Source organism: Vulpes lagopus, chromosome 14, assembly GCF_018345385.1.
Source record: "Vulpes lagopus strain Blue_001 chromosome 14, ASM1834538v1, whole genome shotgun sequence".
In the NCBI taxonomy this organism is placed as follows: Eukaryota; Metazoa; Chordata; class Mammalia; order Carnivora; family Canidae; genus Vulpes; species Vulpes lagopus.
In genome coordinates, this window is record NC_054837.1 from 31,629,445 (window position 1) to 31,652,954 (window position 23,510).

At 53.2% G+C, this 23,510-nt stretch overlaps 1 protein-coding gene across 2 annotated transcripts in view; it reads right to left on the reverse strand.

The window, feature by feature from the left end:
* Positions 1-12,805, reverse strand: part of SCARB1 (scavenger receptor class B member 1) — a 73,516-nt gene extending 60,711 nt beyond the window's left edge. Inside the window, exon 1 of one of the 2 annotated variants that reach the window (XM_041728519.1) lies at positions 12,515-12,805. In XM_041728519.1, the coding sequence (XP_041584453.1) occupies positions 12,515-12,640 (126 nt within the window). In that variant the 5' untranslated portion in view covers positions 12,641-12,805. The remainder of the gene's footprint in view (positions 1-12,514) is intronic. The other variant, XM_041728518.1, reaches the window with a different exon arrangement.
* Between the last annotated feature and the right edge of the window lie 10,705 nt (positions 12,806-23,510).

Sequence of the window (23,510 nt, forward strand, 5' to 3'; positions counted from 1 at the left end):
TGAAGAAGGATGTGCCCCAACGTTTGGGGCAAGGGCCAGCAGGCTGGTAGGTCTCCATTCCTCTAGGGACTACTGCTTACAGGTGTGCTAAGCCCCATTGCAGAATATTACTGCTGGCTACGAGGGTTCCAGGTCAACCCCCCCCCCCCCCCACCATCTGCACCTGCGCAGACTGTGATAAAGGCCACAGGGTCTCAGCTCATCCCTCGCTCACCACCCTCCCCTCCAGCACATACCCTGGGAACCACCAACCGAAGGCAGACAAAGCCTGAACTTTGGCACACCTCCAGCTCTGATGCCTCTCCCGGTTTATAAAAAACATCTCTTGCCAATCCTGCCGCCAGGACATGGCAGACAGGGATAGAGGATGCCAGGTGCTCCTGCAACTGTTCAGCCTCTCCCAAGCCCTGTTCCCCTGGCCCATCTGGCCTCCACCCAGCATCCCACTTCATCTGCTCACCTGGGACAATCTGCCCTGCCAGCACTCATTGCCAATTTGCTCTGTGGCCTCATGTAAATCCCCGCTCCCTCTGGGTTTTGTTTTCCCCAAAGGAAAAATTAAAAATGAAGCTGAGTTCCAGATAAAACGATCTGAGAGACTATGAAACCCTCCCTGATAAAAACAATTAGGTGATAAGTCACCACTCCCTCAAGAGGTCTTCGATTGGACCAAACACTGCAACTGCCAGGGTCACTGAGGCAATGACATAAAGAGGGAAAGCTGGGGCAAAGGGCCTTTCAACCATTTTTGCTACCTGTTACCTTTTCCTCTCTTGCTAACAACCCCACCCCACCTACCCCACTTCCTTCTCATTTAGGGCACCAGCCCACCAACCTAACTCCCTGGGCCAATCACTGCAGCCCATTTCTCAAGCCAAGGTGACTGGCTCCGAGGGGTGCATGTAACACAGGCCCAGCCTATCAGAGCCAATGAACATTCACAGCACCTTTTCCCAGTCACTAGGAAAATTCTCTAATTACCCTTCAACTCCCTCCACAAGGTTCCCTTCAGAGACTCCTGGGGAACTGTAAAGCAGCCAGTCTCTCCCCCGAAGAGTGCAAGTGGGCCCTACATAGAGACGATGGTGAGTGATACGGAAGCACACATACCCCAAAAAAGGAATCTTTAACTCCAGGATTGCATTCAGCCTGCCGGTTGCCTCATTACAGGGTCCCCAGGAAGAAAAGTAGGGCCATGAGAAATTCCCTCGCCACCCTCCCTCTGTGCTCTCCAGGCTGACCTGAACCCAGAATCCAATCGACAGATGATTCACTGAGTGCAAGGTAAAGATTCTGCATGGGTGAGGGCACCTGGACTACACCTCCACAGTCCCTTACAGAGTAAAATCATCAGCAGAAGGGACCGGAGTCTCCCTCTCCAGCCTCACAGAGTCTCTACTGGTGGGGACCAGAGTTGGCACATAAATGATTCCACTTTAATGCTGACTCTCGGCTTAAATGCAGCAGAAGGGAAACATGCTCTTCCCCCCACCCCTCACCCCATGCAAGTGACCATCCCTGCTCCCTCCAGGAAGCAGAAGGAAGGGGCTCCAGACCAGCTCCCATGCCCCCCCCCAGCCCCTCAGCCAGGACAGGCGCTGTTTCTTGACCTACCACTCACAGCCCTGACGACATCTTTGTAAATCATGTTGGGACAGAGAAGGGGTCAAGCAAAGCAGGAACCACCCAGTCACCAGAATCACAGAGAAGTCATAGGAGGCTTGTTAAGACTCAGGTGCTGGATCCAGGACCCCATCACAGAGACCAGGCTCCCGGTGGCTCCTCTGTGCCAGGCATTGTGCTATAGCAAGTATTTTCCTGCATTTTCTTCGCTACAACCCTAGGAGGTGGGCCTGGGGAAACCAGAGCCCAGAATGGTTAAGTAACTCACCACCATCACATAGAAAGGAGTGGAAGAGCCAGTAATGGAATCTAAGGAGTCCAGTTCCAAAGCTCATGTTTTTGAGGGTCCCTGCTGGGATCCCTTCCAGCCTCAGCCCAAAGTCCTATGCCAGCCAGGTCTCTGCCCTGGACCAGGGTCCCCAACGATGGGACATGAACAACACAGACAAGGCCCTGTCTCATGGAACCTCAAGCATATGACCAATATAACTTCTGAGAATGGCAAAGGTTTGGAAGAGAGTAACACAGAGTGGTTATAGCACAGACAGGGTAGACAGTGGGAGTGGGGTTCACGGGGCAGGTTGGTGGTCAGTGCATATCTTTTTCAAGAGGTTGCATTTGAGCTGAAGCATAAAAGAGGAACCAAGCATAAGAGCCATCTGCTCCATTCCAGAGCAGGAATAGCACATGCAAAGGCCCTGGGGTGGGAAAGAACACAGGTGCACTGCAAGAAAAGAAAGGCCTGTGGGGCTGGAACAGGGTAAGAACTCTGGGGAGAGTTGACACAGGCAGGGGCCCATGAAGAGGAGACTTTCAGGCTATGGGGGCAGATAGGCTTCCGGCCACGCAAGAAGTTTTTAATCACAGTAGTGAAATGACCCAACTTACATTTTCTTTTTTTTTTTTTTTAAACTATTTTTTTAAATTTTTATTTATTTATGATAGTCATACAGAGAGAGAGAGAGAGGCAGAGACACAGGCAGAGGGAGAAGCAGGCTCCATGCACCAGGAGCCTGATGTGGGATTCGATCCCGGGTCTCCAGGATCGCGCCCTGGGCCAAAGGCAGGCGCCAAACCACTGCGCCACCCAGGGATCCCCCAACTTACATTTTCTAAAGAGCATTCCAGCTGCAGCAGAGAGAACAGACAGCAGAGTGGCAAGAAGATGCAGGAGCAGACAGCGCAGTAAGGAAGCTTGCCAGAGATCGGCAGTGGGGCCCATGTAGGGGAGGGAAGTCAGCCCCACATCCCCGTGCAGGACCACAAACCACCACTAGTCACAAACCTCCCTATGAAACCACCCTTGTCTTCTAAACATCCATTCAATAAATATTTGAGAACCTATGATTTATGTGTTAGGCATCATTCCAGGTGCTTGGGACACAGCAACAAACAAAACCAAGGTCCCTCCCCTCATGGGCCCCACATCCTCACGGAGAGAAATAGACAACAAACGACAAACACAATGCACAGGTATGTAGTATCTCACAGGGTGACAGGCTACAGAAGAAACAGTGGGGTAAGGAGGGATCAGAGCCCAGGGGATCGGGGAGGGTGCCGGCAAATTGAAACAGGGGAGGTCAAGGTGGGCCTCCAGAGTACCTGAGATCTAGAAAAAGCCCTGGGACAGCGAGTCTTGCACATCAAGAGAGAGTTGAAGGCAGAGGGAAGAGCTGAGCTGCAATGTGCTGGTGTGTCTCAGGAATGGCCAGAGCAAGGCGAAGGGGAGGGCAGGAAGGGGTCAGGAGCAGATGGTGCAAGCCTAGAGGGCCAACAGAGGGATGTGGCTTTGACTCCCAGGGGGATGGCACAGGCCCACTGTGGGGGGCTTTGAACAGAGGAGGACGGTGATACGACTGCAGAATTCATGGGGTTCTTTTGGGCTGCTTTGTGAAGAAAACCCGGCCAGGGAGCAAAGGTGAACACAGGGAGGCCCATGGGAATCCAGGTGAGAACTTGTGGCCCCTTGGAGAGGGGCAGTAGCCATGGGTATGGCAAGAAGTGGTGGGATTCTGGACATACTGTGTTACAAGGAAGCCATAAACGTCCCGATGGTCCAGTGTGCAAAGTGAGAGAGACAGAAGGATGAGAATCGAGGCTGGGTCCAAGGCTTTCAGCCTGGGCGGCTAGTAGCCAGAGGAGTCACAGACAGAGACAGGAATATGGCCAGAGGGACAAGGTCCGGGCATGGTGATGAGGAGCCAGGTGCCGGGCAGGGTCCTGCAAGCACTTCCCACTACCCAAACTGAGATACGGAGGGGGCCACTGGATGCCGGAGGCTGGGACTGGAGAAAGGCCTGGGCCTGGGACATCAATTTGGCAGTAGCCAGGACATAGATGCCACTTACTGCCCGAGAGTGGCTGAGCTCACCCAGGGAATGCGTGACACAGAAAGGATGTCCAAGAGCTGAGCCCCAGGTCACACCAACAGCGAGGGGTCAGGGAGATCACGAGGCACCGAGAAATGAGACAAAGAGCCTGGCCACGGAGGTGAGAGGAAAACCAAGACAACAGACATTTAAAGTGTCTCAAGAGTCCTTCTAGGCGCTTCCAGAAAAGGTGGAAGGAACTTCACCCAAAATGCCAGGAAGCAAACAAGGTTCAGGCCACTCCTTTTCCTTCCCCCTCCCCAGCACAAGGCTGCTGGAGAACAGGAAGACACAGTGGGGCGGGGGGAGGGAGGAGGAGGAGGCACAAAATAGACAGCCAGGCCTGGGGTCACCAACATCCTGGACCTCTGGGTTCAGGGAGGTGCTAGGCGGACCCACCAGCTTGAACTCTGGATCAGAATCACCCCGGATACCCTGTGATCCCAGCTGCTGAGCCCTGTCAAGCTGCAAAGCCAAGAATGGACTGTTTTGTGGTATTTTGCTTCTCTTTGCATTTCTGCTCCTGCCAGCCACTCCCAGGGCCAGTGGAGGCCAAGGTCACGTTTGAAAAGGGGGAGGGAAATGAGGTACATAAAAGATCATCTCCTTTTGTTTTGTTTTATTTTGGGCCTAGGCATACAATGGAAATCTCTGCATAATAAATGTGTTTATGGGACTGAAGTTACCAGATCTTTGTGGATCTGGTTGGGCAGGGGCCCAACACTCCTCACCAGAGTCCCCGGGCTCTCAGATCAAGAACCAGAAGTCTGTGTGCGTCAGCCTTGGGGTGGAAAGCAGCCCTGGAGGGTGACTGATGAGCCAGGGGCCCCTCTGCAGCTGACCAAGGACACGGGATGGCCCTTCTGGGCACTGGTGACCACCAGCAGGCCCCGCAGACAACGACAGAGGGGACATGCCTGTGCCCTGTGTCCACTGTGACCAGGACGGGCCCAAGGGAAACTTCATCAAGCAAGTCTCTGACACCGATTCATGACTCACTTCTGTGTCATTCATTGCTAGAGAAAGGCCAGAACAAGGTGATTCCAGGTAACTGAGCTGAACCAAGTTCTAGCTAATCATGTTGAATCACTGAGTGGAGGCACAGCAAGTATTAGTCATTCTGGGAAGGGAACATTTCATGGAATGGGAAGAGCCAGACACAATGGACACACCCCAGTGCCAGGCCAAGAGAGGGCCAGGCTGTGATGGGGCACATCACCACACCAACACGCATGGACACATGCTAACATGTATGCTCGAGTATGTCCAGATATGCACGCACGTGTGCCACCACGTGTGGATGCACATCAACACGTGTGTATACACGTCCATACACATACGCGTGTATGCCAATGCAGACACTCGTACTCCCTGTTGACATGCCGACATGTGCATACATGTGCTCCAGAACATGATCGCATGCATGCGTGTGCACCTGCCAACATGCGTTCATGTGTCACCAGTCATGAGTGCACAGTCAGCACACGTGCACACACACCAACATCCATGTCCACACACGCGCCCTCATGGAGCCAGAGAGGGAAAATGAAAATAAACCAGACTCGGGGGAGCTAAAAATAGCCCATGGTTTCCAGCTGTCACCATAGAGTGGGACGAGGAGCCCTTGGAGGAACAGGAAGTCCCCCTCTGGGAAAGAGGAAACAAAACCAACCTGGGCTCCCAACTGCCCCCGAGAGGGAGTGCCTCCCAGCCTCCCATCTGCACCCCCAGAGCAGCGCCACCGCGGGGCCCCATCTGGCCAGGGGCCGAGGCCGCGGGAGAGCACGGGAGAGGTCACTCTGTGGCTCTGAGGTGTCCCCCAATGGTGGCCTGGGCTTCACCGAGGTGCAGAGCGGGCCAAGCCCACCATGAGCTTGTTGGGAACACAGGCCCGAGAGGCCGCCCTGCCAGCTTCCCCTGATGTCTGTGGTTCTAGAACACAGCCCAGCTGTGCCAGGCTGCCCTGGAAGGCGCGCATCCCGGAGGCGGTTCTGGGGAGGTGGTTATAAGGACAAAGGCCTGCGGCGGAGCCCTCTGGCTGGCCAGGGAAAGCAAAAGCAGAGGTGGGCCCGGGGTGGGCCCGGGGTGGGCCCGGGGTGGGAGGACGAGCAGGGCCTGCCTGCCCCGCTGCCAGGGAGGAACTCCAGCCGCTGAGCACCTCCGAGCAGGGACGGCGGGATCTCCAGGGCAGCGGGCTCCCCGGACTGAAATCCCAGCCCTGCCGTGTCAGCCGTTTGACCTGGGGCAAGTGACCTCATGGCTCCGTGCTTCCCATCCCCTCAGTAGAAGAGAGGCAACAGTAGCCGTCTGGATTCCCAACCGTATGATTTACTACGTGTAAAACACTCAGAACGGTGCCCAGTGAGTAAGAAGTGCTCATTACCTTTCATCTGCCATCAACCCCCACCGCCCAACTGATGGGCAGAGGACATTTGCCAGAGGGCACAAAGCCCCCCAGGGGCATGACATCCCTGAGGTTCTCTGGGTGGCTCTCGCTGAGGGAAGAGGGAGCAAAACAGAGTCTGAGCCCAAGTCTTGTGGGGGGAGAGAGGATAAGGAAACAAGCCGACCTAAAGCACTTGACCACCTCTCTGCTCCACCATCTGACCATGGAGGCAAGTGCTGCTCTGGCCCTCGGGGACACTGCAGTGAGAGCCACAGGGCAGCCCCTACCCAGCACACAGCCGTGCGCGTGAGGCAGAAAGACGACGCACAAATAAACTTCACGGAGGCTGCTTTTATGGCCAGGAGGGGCAGGCTACACAGATATCTGGGGGTGAGCCTTCTGGACAGAGGGGAATGCAAGCAGAGACTCTGTGCTGCCAGGCCTGGCAGGCTCCTATCAAGGAGATAGCTCGGCAGGTGAGCAGGGAGCCAAGAGAGGGTGAGGTAAGAGAGGGAAGGGGGCCCAGACTGTGCGAGACTCCAGGCCACTGAGGACAGAACTGGCTCACAGTAACACAGGGAACCTCCAAGGGTGGCCAGCTGAGGGGGCACATGATCTGACAACTGTTTTTTGTTTGTTTGTTTGTTTGCTTGACGACTGTTTTATCAGGATCCCTCTGGCTGTCTACAGAGACCAGAGATGAGACTACTGCCCCAGTCCAGGCAATGGATGGAGAAGGCTGCAGTGGTGACGTCAAAAAGGGGCTGGAATCCGGATATGCTTTGAAGATAAAGCCGATAGGATTTGCTGATAGATCACATGAAGGATGGCCCAAGATTTCACCTCTGCACTTGGGGAAAGCTAATGGAGGTGTCATTTACTGAGATGGAAACACAAGCTGAGGAAGCCTTCAGCAGCTGGAATTATTAGTGGGTAAAGCACCCAAGGCTGATTCCAACCAGAAAGCCAACTTGAAGACAGTAGAAGGGACCCAGCTCCCCTCCTGCATGTGGAGAAGGCTCAGAGGCCTATCATCTCATGGTGGCCCAGCAGGCGAGCCCCTTCCCCTGTGGGCCAGGCAGCAAGGGACCCCTCCCACTGCTGGGCCTTCCCAGTTGGACCAGAGACACCTGCTAACTTAGAAATACACTGCCAGGGACCTGGGCTGTGCAATCCTTATCCATTCAATGCAGGACCACGCATGCCAGGCTCAGTTCTAGACAGGAGATACAAGATTTCTCCTGGTCCTCCTCCAGGATATATTTTTTTAAGATTTTATGTATTTAGGGACACCTGGGTGACTCAGTGGTTGAGCGTCTGCCTTTGGCTCAGGTCGTGATCCCAAGATCCAGGATGGAGTCCCACATCGGGCTCCCTGTGAGGAGCCTGCTTCTCCCTCTGCCTCTCTCTCAGTCTGTGTCTTTCATGAATAAATAAATAAATCTTTAAAAAAAAAAAAAAAGAAGAAGAAGAAGCAAGCTCCCTGTGGGGAGCCCAATGTGGGACTCGATCCCAGGACCCTGGGATCATGACCTCAGGCAAAGGCAGTTGCTCAACCACTGAGCCACCCATGTGCCCTTCCTGGATATTTTCACACACATCAGGAAGGTTGCCTGGGGCAAATGCCTCTCCAAAGCTGCTGTCTCCCTAACTGTTGACAATGATAATGAGAAGTGTCCCAGGATTCTCCCAGGACTAAACAAGATGACAATGACATTCACAAAGATGCTGTGAACACTGCCTGGTGTACAGTAATTCACGACCGCACTCCTTAGCGCCTTCCAGCTAGACGCCTCCTGTCCACTCCTACCTACTGAGGGAAAGTAGAAGGAATGAGTCCCACTTCTCCCCGGACCTTTCCTGGTGACCTCAATCCACAGGGCTCCTCTGCTGCCTCCCACGGTTTGGGTGCTAATTCTTTTGGCCATTCTTTGGGAAAAGCTATGGATTCCTTACTACTTTTTAATTAAACACATAACAAACAAATATTCTCTTTGTTTAAAAAAAGAAAAGGTAGGGGGACACCTGGGTGGCTCAGCGGCTGAGCGTCTGCCTTTCGCTCAGGTTGTGATGCTGGAGTCCTGGGATCGAGTCCCACGTCTGACTCCCTGCATGGAGCCTGCTTCTCCCTCTGCCTGTGTCTCTCCCTCTCTCTCATGAATAAATAAATAAAATATTTTTTAAAAAAGTAGAAGCATTACAGATAAAGTATGTCCTCCGTGGCCGCAGCCCGATGCTCCCCCTCTGCCCTGCCAGGCCGACATGTGCCCTTCCACCCCTTCTCTGATTTTACCTGCACTAATAGTCACCCATTGAAAATACAGGTTATTGTTTTGTGACATTTGTTTTAAAAACATAAATAGTGGAAGGAGGGTAGGGGGATGGGGTGACTGGGTCACGGGCACTGAGGGGGGCACTTGATGGGATGAGCACTGGGAGTTATACTGTATGTTGGCAAATTGAATTTAAATCAAAAAAAAATTTTTTTAAAAACCCATAAATAGCACCTGAGTGTTTTTCAATTATTTACATGTTGTACAAACTGTGCTAACACGTACACATCTAGTCCCTTCTTTCCAACGTCTGCCCAGCAATCCCCTAGACGAAGGGCCCCCACCTCACTTCCTGTGCGCCTGACTCAGGACTGTGGCTCTGGCCTACCACCGCCACAAGCTGTATAAACCCCAGCAAGCTGTTCACCTTTGCTATGCCTCAGTTTCCTTACCTGTAGGAAAGAACAAAAGCAGAGCTCAACCTATTTCTCAAGGCTGTGGTCAGATTCAAATAAGAAACTAGTCACACATGTAATCGCCTTTGTACTTTATAATCTTGCTGGCAGGCAAACTACAACTGACCCGTCTCGGAGCTGAAGGAAGAGGTGAAGTAACTGGCGTGAGGTCCCCAGCTAGCAAATGGCACAGCCAGGTCTGCAACCCTGGGCTCTGGAAACTGACACCAGTTTCAAAATGCATCACATCCCTACTCAATCCCATCAGCAACCTGAGAAATGTAAATCAAACCCAGCAGATTAACAACAACAACAAAAAAATGATCACAATACAGCATAATCTCCAATGATGGCAGAGATGTGGGGGGACTGGGTGTGTCATACTCTTGCTGGAGGTATGAATGCTCGAGCTTTGCAGAAAGGCAATTGGGTGGGAACTGTCAAAATTCAAACCCATCCTACTTCGTGGTCTAGAGGTTTCTATTCTGGAAAGCTACCCTATGCAAAGCATTCATATACAACCCCAGAGAGGTGTGTACCAGGACATTCACCAGTTGCTTGAGACAGAGACAATAACCAGTCAGTAGATACACAGGGAGATAATGAAGGGGATAGGAATACCATGCAGCAGTGAAAAAAGAAACATAATAGATTTATACATTCTGACATGGAAACATTTTCAAGAAATATCCATGAATTGAAAAGCAAATTACAGGGCAGTCCGGTGGGGCGGGGGGGGGGGGGAGGGGGGGCTTAACAGTTTAGCGCCGCCTTTGGCCAGGGGCATGATCCTGGAGACCCGCGATCAAGTCCCACGTCGGGCTCCCTGCATGGAGCCTGCTTCTCCCTCTGCCTGTGTCTCTGCCTCTCTCTCTGTTTCTGTGTCTCTAATAAATAAATAAAATCTTAAAAAAAAAAGCAAATTGGAGAATATTTATACATAGTTTAGCTCACTCAGTATATGCAAAAATATACAGTGATGTGTACAAACGTGTGCTCACGTCGTATGTATCAACAGAGGTCTAGAAAGAAGATACACGCCAGTGCTGCTTCCGCAGCACATATAGAGAGATACACGCCAAGGATAGTGGTATTATCTGAGAAAGGGAATAAAATGGAGGGAACGTTTTTCCTTCCCTTTGAATTTTTTTTGCAAGCAAGAATTCATTTCTTCTATACGTGGACTTCTTTAGTTAACCAAAAAGCATTAAAAAAAATAGAAATTAAAGCACAAGGCCTCCCATTCAAGTTGCACATGGCCATGTACAGCCAAAGAAAACACCAACAGGCAGTCCCTCCCTCTCTTAGTGTCCCACCCACTCAGTCCCCTGAACACAGACATCCTTCTTCCACGGGAAGGCACTTGGCCGGGGCTCAGCCTGGGCTGCCCAAGAAGTGGCTGTCGTGGGCTGGGCTTGCCTTCCTGTCTTCACACCACTCAGACCCAAACCAATCATCTTTGGGATATTCACATAGGATGCTGGGTGGCTCTCACTCAACCTCAAGCCTGGAAATTCTAGCCCGAGCACAACTGACGATCCTGGCACTCTCCACCTTGGAAGCCCAGAGTTAGAGTGGGGAATTCGGAGGTGCACAGAACAGATAGATGGTCCTTATCCTGACTGACATCCACGGAAAGAAATCACCCGGAAGCCCGTCCAAGGACGATGGGGCCGATGAGACTCCTCATCAACTTACAAAGCCCACCCACCCACCCTCACACCCCCAAATAAAGAAGCTCTTTGCACAGGGTCATGATGGCTCCTTATGCTTATACCACCTGGGTGACAGTGTCTCCAGGAAGCACACCTCACAGAAACCACATCGTGGGCTTTCACTGAGATGGAGCTCACACAGCTTTTCTGAAAAGCATAACCCCTTGGCCACCATGGGAGAGAAAAAGCAGTTCTAACGCTCCAAGGTAACCCTACACTAGTTTTTCCTGCCATCCCCAGAGGCAAAATTAAAAAAAAAAAAATGAAGAGGAACTCAAGGTTCAGTGTCACCATCAGCCAGGACCTCCTTGGAATCAGACTACAGGGCTGAATGGGACAAGACCTGAAAACAAAAAACAAAATAAAACAAAAAGGACAAAGTGTGGTCAATATAACTCCAAGAGACCTTGAGAAAAGCCAGCCGTCACACCACGTTTAAAGATGGCCAGGTGGGATCCCTGGGTGGCGCAGCGATTTGGCGCCTGCCTTTGGCTCAGGGCGTGATCCTGGAGACCTGGAATCGAATCCCACATCGGGCTCCCGGTGCATGGAGCCTGCTTCTCCCTCTGCCTGTGTCTCTGCCTCTCTCTCTCTCTCTCTCTCTCTGTGTTACCATCATAAATAATAAATAAAAATAAATAAATAAAGATGGCCAGGTCCCAGGGACACCTGGGTGGCTCAGTGGCTGAGCATCTGCCTTGGGATCAGGGCGTGATCCTGCTTCTCCCTCTGCCTATGTCTCTGCCTCTCTCTGTGTGTCTGTCATGAATAAATAAATAACATCTTTATTTAAAAAAAAAAAAAAAAGATGGCCAGGTCCCAAGAAGGGGCAGCCAGATATAAGCAGATTGTAGTGTTCATTCATCCAGTGATTCATTCATTCCCAGGCACACTGTACTGGGCAACTGGGCAGGAGGCACAGGCATGAAATACGGACAAGTCTCACTCTTAAGAAACCCACCTTCAAGAAGTAAGCTAAGGGGAAAAGAGACGTCAACGAGCAAGTGACATCATCCATATCTTTATCCCACCCAGCTCAGTGTCTGGGCAAGGCAGGCCTCAGTTTCTCCTCCCCACAGTGCTTGTGCTGACTCTGGTACAAAGCTCTGAAATGCTGTGATCCTCTGCACTGCCCCTGGGCTTCCTTAACTGCAGCTCATCCAGGCGGGCTGTCCAGACACCCAGGGCAGAGTCTGTCGGTCTGGGGCCAGCTAGTTTGTCTCCATGGTTGAAAGGGCAATCGTGCCTAAGGCTGAGATCAGAGGAAACAGCCCTGAGCCCGTGCCTGCCTCCGCGTTTCCAACCTGCATCAGGGAGGCCAGGCCGGGAGCACCGCGCCCGGGCTCTGCGCAGGGCTTTCCGCGGGGAGGGCGCCGACCGCAGGGCGCTGCGGCGAGCACCCTCCCGGGGAGGCCCGGCACCCACGTGAGCCTCGCGGGAGCGCACGAGCGGAGGGCCCGCAGGAGACGAGGCAGCGCGCAGCCCCGGTCTTGGCAGGCTCGGCCCGGGCGCCGGAGGGAGCAGCGAGGGCAGCGCCACGCCGGGGCCACGCTCCAGGCCGTCCGCGCGCCCGCGCTCCGGGGTCCCTCCTTCGGGCCTCCCCAGCCCCCGCCCGCGCGCCTCCAGGAAGGCCGCGTGCCCCGCCCCCGCCCGGCCGGGAGGGTCCTCGGGGCGCCCGGCCCCGCTCACCCACCTTGAGGACCTGCTGCTTGATGAGCGTCGGCACCACCACGATCATGACGGCGCCCAGCACGGCGCACAGCAGCCCGGCGAAGCCCAGCACCGCGGCCGCCCAGCGCGCTCGGGCGCGGCTGCCCATGTCTGCGCGGCTCTGCGCCCTGGGGCGACGGGGACCGGGACCCGGGGGGCGCGGGGCGCGGGGGCGCGGGGCGCGGGGCGCGGGCACCACCACGGCCGCGGCGCACGGAGGAGCGGCCCGGCAGGTGGCCCGCGGCTTTATGAGCCATCGCCGCGCCGCGGACCGCCCCCGGACGCCCTGGGCTCGCGGATTCGGGCGCGCGCCTGCGGGGGCGGGGCGGGGCCGGCGGGGCGGGCGGGGCCGGCGGGGCGGGGCGGGGCGGGGAGGGGCGGGGCGGGGCGCCGATCGGACGGTCCGAGGACACGCCCCGTGGGGGCAGTCTCGGGCCCACGCCCTCGCTTCCGTTTCCGCGGGAGGCGGCGGGAGAGCCTCGGGTTCCGCGTGCAGGGGTGGCGGCGGCGCTGGGCTCCCCCGGTGCCTCCCCGCCTTCTCGCCCCTCCGCCCCCCCTGCTCCCCCCCCTCCGTGTCTCTGCTGCTCCGATCACCTGCTCCCCCCCCCGTGTCCCTGCTGCTCCCATCACCTGCTCCCCCCCTCCGTGTCCCTGCTGCTCCCATCACCTGCTCCCCGCCCCCCGTGTCCCTGCTGCTCCCATCACCTGCTCCCCCCCCCTCCGTGTCCCTGCTGCTCCCATCACCTGTTCCCCCTCCCCTGCTGCCCGCCCTCCCCTGACCCTCCTGCTTCCCCCTCCTTCGCCCCCCCCCCCCCCCGTGTCCCTGCTCCTGCTGCTCCCATCACCTGCTCCCCCCGCTCCGTGTCCCTGCTGCTCCCATCACCTGCTCCCCCCCCCGTGTCCCTGCTGCTCCCATCACCTGCTCCCCCCGCTCCGTGTCCCTGCTGCTCCCATCACCTGCTCCCCCTCCTCCGTGTCCCTGCTGCTCCCATCACCTGCTCCCCCTCCCCTGCTGCCCGCCCTCATCCCGCGGCTCCCCTGACCCCCCTGCTTCCCCCTCCTTTGCCCCCCCCCCCGTGTCCCTGCTCCTGCTGCTCCCATCACCTGCTCCCCCTCCTCCGTGTCCCTGCTGCTCCCATCACCTGTTCCCCCTCCCCTGCTGCCCGCCCTCCCCTGACCCTCCTGCTTCCCCCTCCTTCCCCCCCCCTCCTCTCCCACTTCCTCTGTCAGGGCCAGCGTCATTGATCACACTTCGTGGGAGTTTCCCAATTCACCAGAAACCCCAGAGCCCCCACCCCCAGCTCTGCGACCGACCGCGCTCTCCTCCCCCAAGCCCCCAGCCTCACACCCACTCTCGCTGCACCGGCCCTGCAGACTCCCGCCTCGCCTCAGGGCCTGATACACCGCCCCCCCCCCCCCCGCCCCCGCTTGACACTCTGTTCCCCCAGATATCTGCCTGGCTCCTTCCTTCATGACTGCTCTGCCACCTTATCAGAAAGGCCTTCCCCTGCCACCTTGTGTAGAACAGAATAGCGCCAGCTCTGCCAGTCTGCCCCTCACCCTTATCGCTGAGCACCACCTGGCATGTTACACATTCATTTGTTCTTTGCATTCTGACCATCCCCCCCAACTAGAATGCTGGGGGCAGAGGCTTTGTCTGGGACACTGCCCGCCAGGTAATGCTTGCTCACAATAAGCACTTTAGAATGAATCGATGCAGAGCCTTCCAGATGCTGAGCCCTGTGCTAAGTGCCGTGCACAGAATGGCTCCATTCTACAGAGAAGGAAATAGTACAGACAGGTTAGGGAACAGACCTCAGTCTCTGCTTTCTAATGAAGAGGGAGACAGATGATGAGCAACTGAGCAAATGAGCGATGGATAATTGCAGATAGCAAGTGCTCCAAGAAAATAAAACCGGTGGGCATGTGCTCCCCTGCAGTCCTCTGCAGCCCCCACCTGGCCTGCCTCCTAGTCCCTGCAGCCTGCCCCCCACTCCACACCTGACAGTTCCTGGACCCCCGATGGAGGCCAAGCCTCTCATTCTCGAGACAGGACTACTGAAAGGACAAGGGACTGGTCCCAGAGTGACACGGAGTGGGAGGCAGTGTCCTCGACACCTGGCTAAGGCAGGCCAGTCCCTGATGGCACAGAAGGAGGCCTTCGGAAACTCTCATCCAGCCCTGGAAGAAAGCAACACGGCCTGGCCTGAGTCAGTATTTATTGAGTACCCACTGCATACCGACCAGAGAGCCTTGCCTGGCACTCTTCACCTCAGGAGACCTGACCCTGCCCAGGGTGTGTGCAGGAGGGACCTAACCCCTGACCTGGATCGGGGTGCCAGGGCAGGGCTGTGGTGTCAGAGGGAAACAAGTCTCAGGAAACTGGTGCTTTAGGGTTTCCTGAGGCAGAGTCCCGGGGCAAGCCGCTTGGCTAGCTCTTGGCCTCAGTTTTCTCACTTGTGGGGTGGAGACAATAAGAGCCTTTCTCTAAGGGTTGTTGTGAGGATTAACTGCATCCTTGGAACATCGTGGCAGTGCTTAGATCAGTTTCCTCAACGGGTGAGCACAGCTGAGCCCTGTGTTGTCCCAAGGCCTACACGACCTGGCTCCTGCCCACCTTTCTACTCTACCTCCCAGACCCTCCACTCGTTCACTGTACTCCCAGCCTCCTGGGCTCTCTTTCTGCTCCTTGAACAGCCCCATCTTTCTCCTGCCACAGGGCCTTTGCATTTGCTGTACCTTGTGCCTAGAACACTCTGCCCCCAGACCCTCCCACGGCTCACTCCTCCTCTAGGCTTCAGTTCAAAGTCCCCTCCTCAGAGAGGCCTTCGCTATTCCATATCCAAAATGGGAACCCCAACCCACCAGTCACTGCACCAAATCCACCCCCATTTTATCTGAACGTGTCTTGTTTATTCACTTTTGTCTCCCCCGGCTCCTAAGCCAGAAGCTGGTCTGGTTTTGCTAACGGCTGTATCCCCAGCACCTGCGACAATGCCTAGCACATGTTACATACACACTAAAGACTTGAAGTGACCGATTGATTAGCTCACTTAAGGCGTTGATCAATCAGGTAGCTTCGAGGAAGAATGAACTTAGTTCGTTGAATTCCCCAAGGTCTGCAACGGCCATCGGCTATGGGGATTGTCTTATTTCATTGACTTTGCGGTTCCTGAGACTAACCAATGAACTACAACATGGGGTCGGCCCTGGCCGGATGCCTCCCCTTTCCTTGACACCCATCCTCCCTCATAGAGGCTCATTCGCCTTGACCAACTCACCCAATGTAACTTTTACTTATTACAAGCTTTTCAAGGTCCCAATGTGCGTGGTGCTTACCCAAGAGAGCCTCAAGGACGGGGCAGGAGTGCCCTCGCGGCAGGCCTGGGCTGTCCCCTGACAAGAGACACGGGTGGAGATGAAAGGCTTCCTGCGACACGTGACCAGCCGTGATCTCACCCAAGGGAGTCACTTCCGATGGGGGGGCGTCACGGGGACGAGGGTGCCACCTTAGAAGCCGGAGAAAGGGCTTCGTCATGCTTCAGAGAGCGAGGCCTTGCGGGGATAAGGAAAGCCGACAAAAACGCAGAAGGAACAGAAGGATGAATCAGAGTAAGATAGTTTCCACGCGGATGCCAGAGGGACCCTGTAAAAACCAAGTCCAGTGACGTTCAGTCTCAACTCAGACGTCCCCCACCCCCGACCCTCGATCTAAGGACAGATAGTGAGTATTGGCAAAACTGTGGGGACACCAGAACCCTCCGATGCCACCGGTGGGATTGTAGATTTGCGGCCACCGTGGAAAGCATCGTTCAGAAGGCCAAACGCAGACTTAACATAAGACAGCTGGGACACCTGAGTGACTCAGCATCTGCCTTTGGCTCAGGGCGTGATCCCGGGGTCCTGAGAGTGAGTCCTGTATTGGGCTTCCCACAGGGAGCCTGCTTCTCCCTCTGCTATGTCTCGCTCTCTCTGCCTCTCATGAATAAATAAATTAAATACTTAAAAAATAATAACACGCAGCTGCTCCAGTCTGGGGTACATACATGAGAAATGAGAACCACATCCACACAAAAACTCATGCACCCAGGATCTTTACAGCCCTAGGTTCAGCAGCTAAAAAGTGGAGGCAGCCACATGTCCCTCAGCTGACCAACAGGCGAATGAAATATGGACTATCACACAATGGAACATTATTTGGCACCAGAAGGGAAAAAGTACAGATGCATACCACAGTGTGGATGAACTTTGAAAACATTACCCTGAGGGACGCCTGGGTGGCTCAGTCGTTGAGCATCTGCCTTCGGCTCAGGGCGTGATCCTGGAGACCCCGGATGGAGTTCCGCATAGGGCTCCCCGCAGGGAACCTGCTTCTCCCTCTGCCTGTGTCTCTGCCTCTCTCTGTGTGTCTCAGGGTCGGGGGATGGAGCCCTGCATCAGGCTCTGCACTCAGCAGGGAGTCTGCTTGAAGATTCTCTCCCTCTGTCCCTCCCTTTTCTCTAAAATAAATAAGTACGTTTTTTAAAAAAGAAAAGATCACATAGTGTATGATTCCATTTATAGGAAATGTCCAGAAAAAGCAAATCCACAAGATCAAAAGCAGATCAGTGGTGGCCTGGCTTGGGGCAGGACGGGGGAGAGATGGGGAGAATCAGGAGCAAAGGTGTACAAGGCTTCTCTTTGGTGTGATGAAAATGTCCCCATTGTGGTTACACGACCCCGTGAATAGGCTAAAATCCAGTGAATTGTAGCCATTAAATGAGTGCATTATATGCTATATGAACTACCTGTCAGTAAAGTTGCATTGAAAAAAATCACAACTTTCCTACAGCTCCCCCCTTGCTCAGAGTACAAGCCGAAGTCCTCACCACAGCCTCCCCACAGCCCGCCATCATCCCCTTGACCTCGTGTCCCCTCTCCATCCTGTCCCACCTGCTTTACCTCCTGGGTGTTCCTCAAACCTGTCGCCTAGCTCCTGCTTCAGGGCCTTTGCACTTACCAGTCCCTTTACTCTTCTCTCAAACACCCCATGGAGCTCCCCCTCCCTCCCTTCAAGTTCTTCCTTAAACGTCATCTCAGGGAGAACTTCCTTCCTATGCACTCTTTTTAAATTACAAACCACACCCCACAATACTCCCTATCTCCCTTCCCTGCTTTACTTTTTCTGCATGGTGCTTATCACCTCCAGCACACTACATAATGCATTGGCTCTCCTTGTAGAATGGAAAAGCTCCATAAAGGCAGGAATCTGTCTATTTAGCCCATGACTATGTCCCCAGTTCCTAGAACAGTGCCTGGCATACAGTAGGCCCTTAACATGTTATGATGAACAATGGCTACCAGGGCTCAGTGGTTAAAAATCTGCCTTTGCAGTCAGGCTGCATTAGCTGGGGTGACCTCTGGCAAGTCGTTTCCACTCTCTGTACTCTAGCCTCCTTCCCTGTGCAATAGGGATGATTTCATCTGTGCCCTCCTCCGGGGGTAGTCCTGGAGATAAGTGAGATGCTGCTGATTACATACTTCGCAAGGTGCCAGCGTTAGATGGAATCATCACCCTATGCAGGCAGCCACATGCTGTCTGCCCCACCCCAGCCCAGCAAGACTCAGTACTACCCTCGGGGGCACCGAACCAGATGTACTGCATGGAAAGAAATGACTTGATTCAAAAGAGTCGCAGCTGGGACGTGACAGAGCAGGGACAGAACCGAAGTCACTTGCCTCCAGAGCCTGGACGTGAATAATGACGCTCTTTGCTGGGAGAAGGAAACAGTGGAGAATGGGAAAAGAGGAAGTCGTAGAGTAGAGGGAAGGCAGAGATGAGGGAAAGGACAGGAAGAAAAGAAAAAGCCCTTGAGGAAGAGGAGACGGTCGTGTTTGGCCACATCTGCCACCGTGGTTGCTGTTTGGACAAGGACAGAGCCAGAGCTCACATTTGCTTCTTTTTTTCATTCGTCCAGCATTGACTGAGCACCTGCTATGAGTTGGGCACCCTGTGAGGTACCAGGGACCCAGCAGTGAACATGACAAAGCTCCCTGGCCCTTGCAGAGATGACATTCCAGCAGGTAAGCAAGATCAATAAGTGATAAACATAATCCTTGGTAAATTTTATAACATGTCAGCTCTGCACTGTCCAATACACTGGTCACGCATGGCTCCTGAGCACTGGAGCTCCTCCCAAGGGAGGGGTACTGTGTCATTCACGTGCCAGGTCTCAAAGACTTCATATAAAAGAAAGAATATAAAATGTCTCAATATCTTTATATTGATTGCATGTTGAAATGACAACATTCAGATATGTTGCATTAAATAAATTCCACTGTTGAAATTAATTCAACTGGATTCTTTTTTACTTTTTTTAAAATGCAAAGGCACCTGGCTGGCTCAGTTGGTAGAGCATGCAACTCTCGTGAGTGCATGAGTGCAGGAATGAGCCACACAGATTTCTAAGGAAGAGCTTCCCAGGCAGAGGGAACAGTCAATGCAAAGGCCCTGGGGCAGAAGTGTCCCCGATAAATTTTAATGAAGATGTCAATGTCTCCTCCTGATGCAAATAACTTCTTAGGAGCTGCTTTTCTTCAGTGGGCAAAAATGCCCCTATGGCGTGGTGACTATCAGTGGTCTTCAGAGCCCCCAGACATCTCCCTGGAGACTCAGTCTTGCCCCAAGAAAATCTCAGCTTGTTGCAGAATCATCTAACACCTTGTGAGCCTCCAGCCACCTTCCTTCTCTAAGAGCTGGCAACCAAACATTACCTTTGCCCCTGGCTCTCAACACTTGAGATATTGCCTCTCTGACAAGGGCTAAGCCTCCAACGCAAAATCACTTCCCAGGACAAAGGTGGAAGTGTGTGGGGAGAACTCAGCCAGCAGCCGTGAGCTAAGAACTCTGCTCCATTTCTGCCCGCTCATAAGGACAGAAGCTCCTATTTGGAAGCTCAGTGCCAACTGGAGACATGAGGATGGATCCTGACCAGGATAAGCTTTAAAAGGCTGAGGGAGGGAGGGGGCGCCTGGCTGGCTCAGTAGGTGGAGTATGCGGCTCTTGATCTCAGGGTCCCGAGTTCAAGCCCCACATTAGGTGTGGAGCCTACAGAAAGAAAGAAAGAAAGAAAGAAAGAAAGAAAGAAAGAAAGAAAGAAAGAAAGAAAGAAAGAAAGAAAAAGAAAGAGGGGAGCCTGGGTGGCTCAGTCCAATAGTCCAAGTCTGATTGGACTTAACTGAGTCCATCAGGTAAGCATCTGATCTGCCTTGGTCTCTCATGATCTCAGGGTCCTGGGATCGAGCCCTGCGTCAGGCTCCCTACTCAACAAGGAACCTGCTTCTGCCATGCCCCGTGCTCGTGCTCTCTCATTTTCTCCATCAAATAAATAAATAAAACCTCTTTTTAAATTTTATTTATTTATTCATAGAGACACAGAGAGAGGGGGGGAGGCAGAGAGAGAAGCAGGCTCCATGCAGGGAGTCCGACGTGGGACTCAATCCCTGGTCTCCAGGATCACACCCCAGGCTGCAAGCAGCTCTAAACCGCTGCGCTACAGAGGCTGCCCAAATCTTTTTTTTTTTTTTTTTAATAAATAAAATCTTTAAAAAAGAAAAGCTGAGGCACAACATCACAAACCATTAGGGAGATACAAACCAAAGCCAAGGTGAGACAGCACCTCATCCCCATTAGGGTGGCTACTGGAAAAAAAAAAACAAAACAAAACCAATCAAAAAACCCCAGAAAATAACAAATGTTGGAGAAGACATGGAGAAGAAGGAACCCTCGTGCATCGCGTGATTCACAACAGCCAAAAAGTAGAAGCAACTCAGGTGTCCACAGACCAGTGAGCGGACAAAGTGAGCTCCGTCCATATGCTGGCATGTGATGCAGCCATGGGAACACGGCGGCCCTGACACCTGCTATCCCGTGGACGAGCTCTGAGGACACAGCGCTGAGTGTGTGAGAGCAGCCGGCCGCGACAGGACACGTCCCCCACGAGTCCACCTACGAGGCACCCAGAGGAGTCAGGGCCTTAGGGACAGGACCTAGGAGGGGGCGCCAGGGGCTGGGGCCTTGGTGCTCCCTGGGGACAGAGACTCCAGTCGGGGGGATGGATGGTAGGGATGGCTACACAGAAATGTGACTGCACCTGAGGCCACAGACTGCACACTTGAAAAGGATTGATATCCACACAATGATAAAAGTTTGAGCCGTGCAAGAATAGAAGAAGAACCCCCAGGAAGTACAGGATATGTGGTCAGAGCTCTGAGAAATCTCTTAGGAGCCTGGCTGGAAGCTGAGCTATAGTGAAGCAGACCCGAGAGTTGGTCTTTGACCAAGAAATGGAGAGGGAGGTGGCAGATAAAATATGGGTGGGGAGGGCTTGGGGAGGAAAAACAGGTCCAGTGGACCCTCTGGAGAGTTCTCTGCAGCCTCCAGGAGAGGGTATTTCTCCATATCTCTCCCCCTCCAGGGACTGTGGGCCTCCAAAATGTCAAGTCCCCTCTGGAGGGACCTATTCCTTCCTGGGCCTGTCCTGGGCTGGAGGGAGAAGTGCTGCCAAGTGTGAGTGGGGCAACCCACTGGCTTCCCTGACCACTGACTCACACCGGGCCTGTCCCAGAGAGAGGACCCCCCCCCCCGACGCAGAGGGGCAGGAAGGGGACACACGCCATCGCCATCGATGGGGACTCCCTACTTTCCAGATATCCCTGCTGAGCCCTGGGCACCCCCGAGTCCCAAGTATCCCTTCTGAGACCTGTGTGGCCTCTTCTTAAAACGAGAATCGGAGGTGTACCAAGGCTGAGACAGTGAACACAGTCCCCCACAATGCAGTGCCTCTAGGTCATTTAAAAACAATAATAGGTCAGCCCGGGTGGTTCAGGGGTTTATCGCCGCCTTCAGCCCGGGGTGTGATCCTGGAGACCTGGGATCAAGTCCCACATCAGGCTCCCTGCAGGGAGCCTGCTTCTCCCTCTGCCTGTGTCTCTGCCTCTCTCTCTGTGTGTCTCTCATAAATAAATAAATAAAATCTTTTAAATAAATACATACACACATACATACATACAAACAATAATAAAACCCACTCAAACTCAGTCTGCTTCTTATTATCACCGTGCAGCAGTAACTGTAAAAAAAGAAAAAAAAATTAAGGATGAAACATTCCCCCTGAAAAAAATCCTTTATTGATCTAAGTTTTCTAAACCAGGAATTATCAAACTACACTCCACCAGCCAAATCTGGCCACAGCCTGTTTTCACAAATAAAGTTTTATTGGAACACAGCCAAGCACATTCACTACATGTCATTTATGGCTGCTTGCTTGCTTTCATGGCAGAGTTAAGTAGTTTTGACAGAGACCCTATGGGCCAAAAAGCTTAAAATATTTATATGGCCCATGCAGAAGAATGAAACTAGACCATTCTCTTACACCAGACACAAAGATAAACTCAAAGTGGATGAAAGATCTAAATGTGAGACAAGAATCCATCAAAATCCTAGAGGAGGACACAGGCAACCCCCTTTTTGAACTTGGCCACAGCAACTGCTTGCAAGATACAGCTATGAAGGCAAAGGAAACAAAAGCAAAATGAACTATTGGGACTTAATCAGGGTAAAAAGCTTCTGCACAGCAAAAGAAACGTCAACAAAACTAAAAGACAACCTCCAGAATGGGAGAGGATATTTGCAAATGACCTATCAGATAAAGGGCTAGTTTCCAAGATCTATAAAGAACTTATTATACTCAACACCCAAGAAACAAACAATCCAATCATGAAACGGGCAAAAGACATGAATAAAAATTTCACCAAAGAAGACGTAGACATGGCCAACAAGCACATGAGAAAATGCTCCGCATCACTTGCCATCAGGGAAATAAAAATCAAAACCACAATGAGATCCCACCTCACCCCAGTGAGAATGGGGAAAATTAACAAGGCAGGAAACCACAAATGTTGGAGAGGATGCGGAGAAAGGGGAACCCTCTTGCACTGTTGGTGGGAATGTGAACTGGTGCAGCCACTCCGGAAAACTGTGTGGAGGATCCTCAAAAAGTTAAAAATAGACCTGCCCTACGACCCAGCAATTGCACTGCTGGGGATTTACCCCAAAGATACAGATGCAGTGAAACGCCAGGACACCTGCACCCCGATGTTTCTAGCAGCAATGTCCACAATAGCCAAACTGTGGAAGGAGCCTCCGTGTCCATCAACAGATGAATGGAGGGGATCCCTGGGTGGCTCAGTGGTTTACACCTGCCTTGGGCCCAGGACATGATCCTGGGGTCCCGGGATCGAGTCCCACATCGGGCTCCCTGCATGGAGCCTGCCTCTCCCTTTGCCTGCATCTCTGCCTCTCTCATGAATAAATAAATAAAATATTTTAAAATAATAAAAAATAAATTCATGTGTAATAGACATCAAGGGGCCACCTTCTCAAAATTCATTCTCTCCCATTCCCTTCTCTACTGAAAACAGAGGGCCTGCCTTCCTCCAAGCGGCTACGGATGCTCCAAAAGGGGGACCCCTGTGCACCTCTCAGGAAAGTATGCTGATGGTGCTAAGCCAGACTTGGGAACACCATTCACCTCACTCAGATTGGCTTAGGGGCTGGAAACGTGACCAAATTCTGCCAATAGGACAAGGGGGTGGTGTGCTGGAGGACTTCAGGAAAAATGGTCTCAAAGGGGCTGGAGAAGAAGATGCTTTCTGCACCTCTTCTGCAGGATGACATCCCATCTGGGTGAGACGCCTAGGTAGGAGGCAGCCATCTTGCATCCTATATGCAGAAAATGCCAGAAAAAGAGGATGGGAAGGCCCTGGGTCCTCTGTGATGGCCATCCTTGGGCACTGAAGCTGAGAACTCCAGAGCTGCCCCATTGCAGGACTTACCCCTATATGGAAATATAAATGTCTTCATTGTTAAACTGTTTGAGTTTGTGCTTTCTAGTACTTTCAGCCAAAAGCATCTCAATGGATACAGATATGAAACCCTC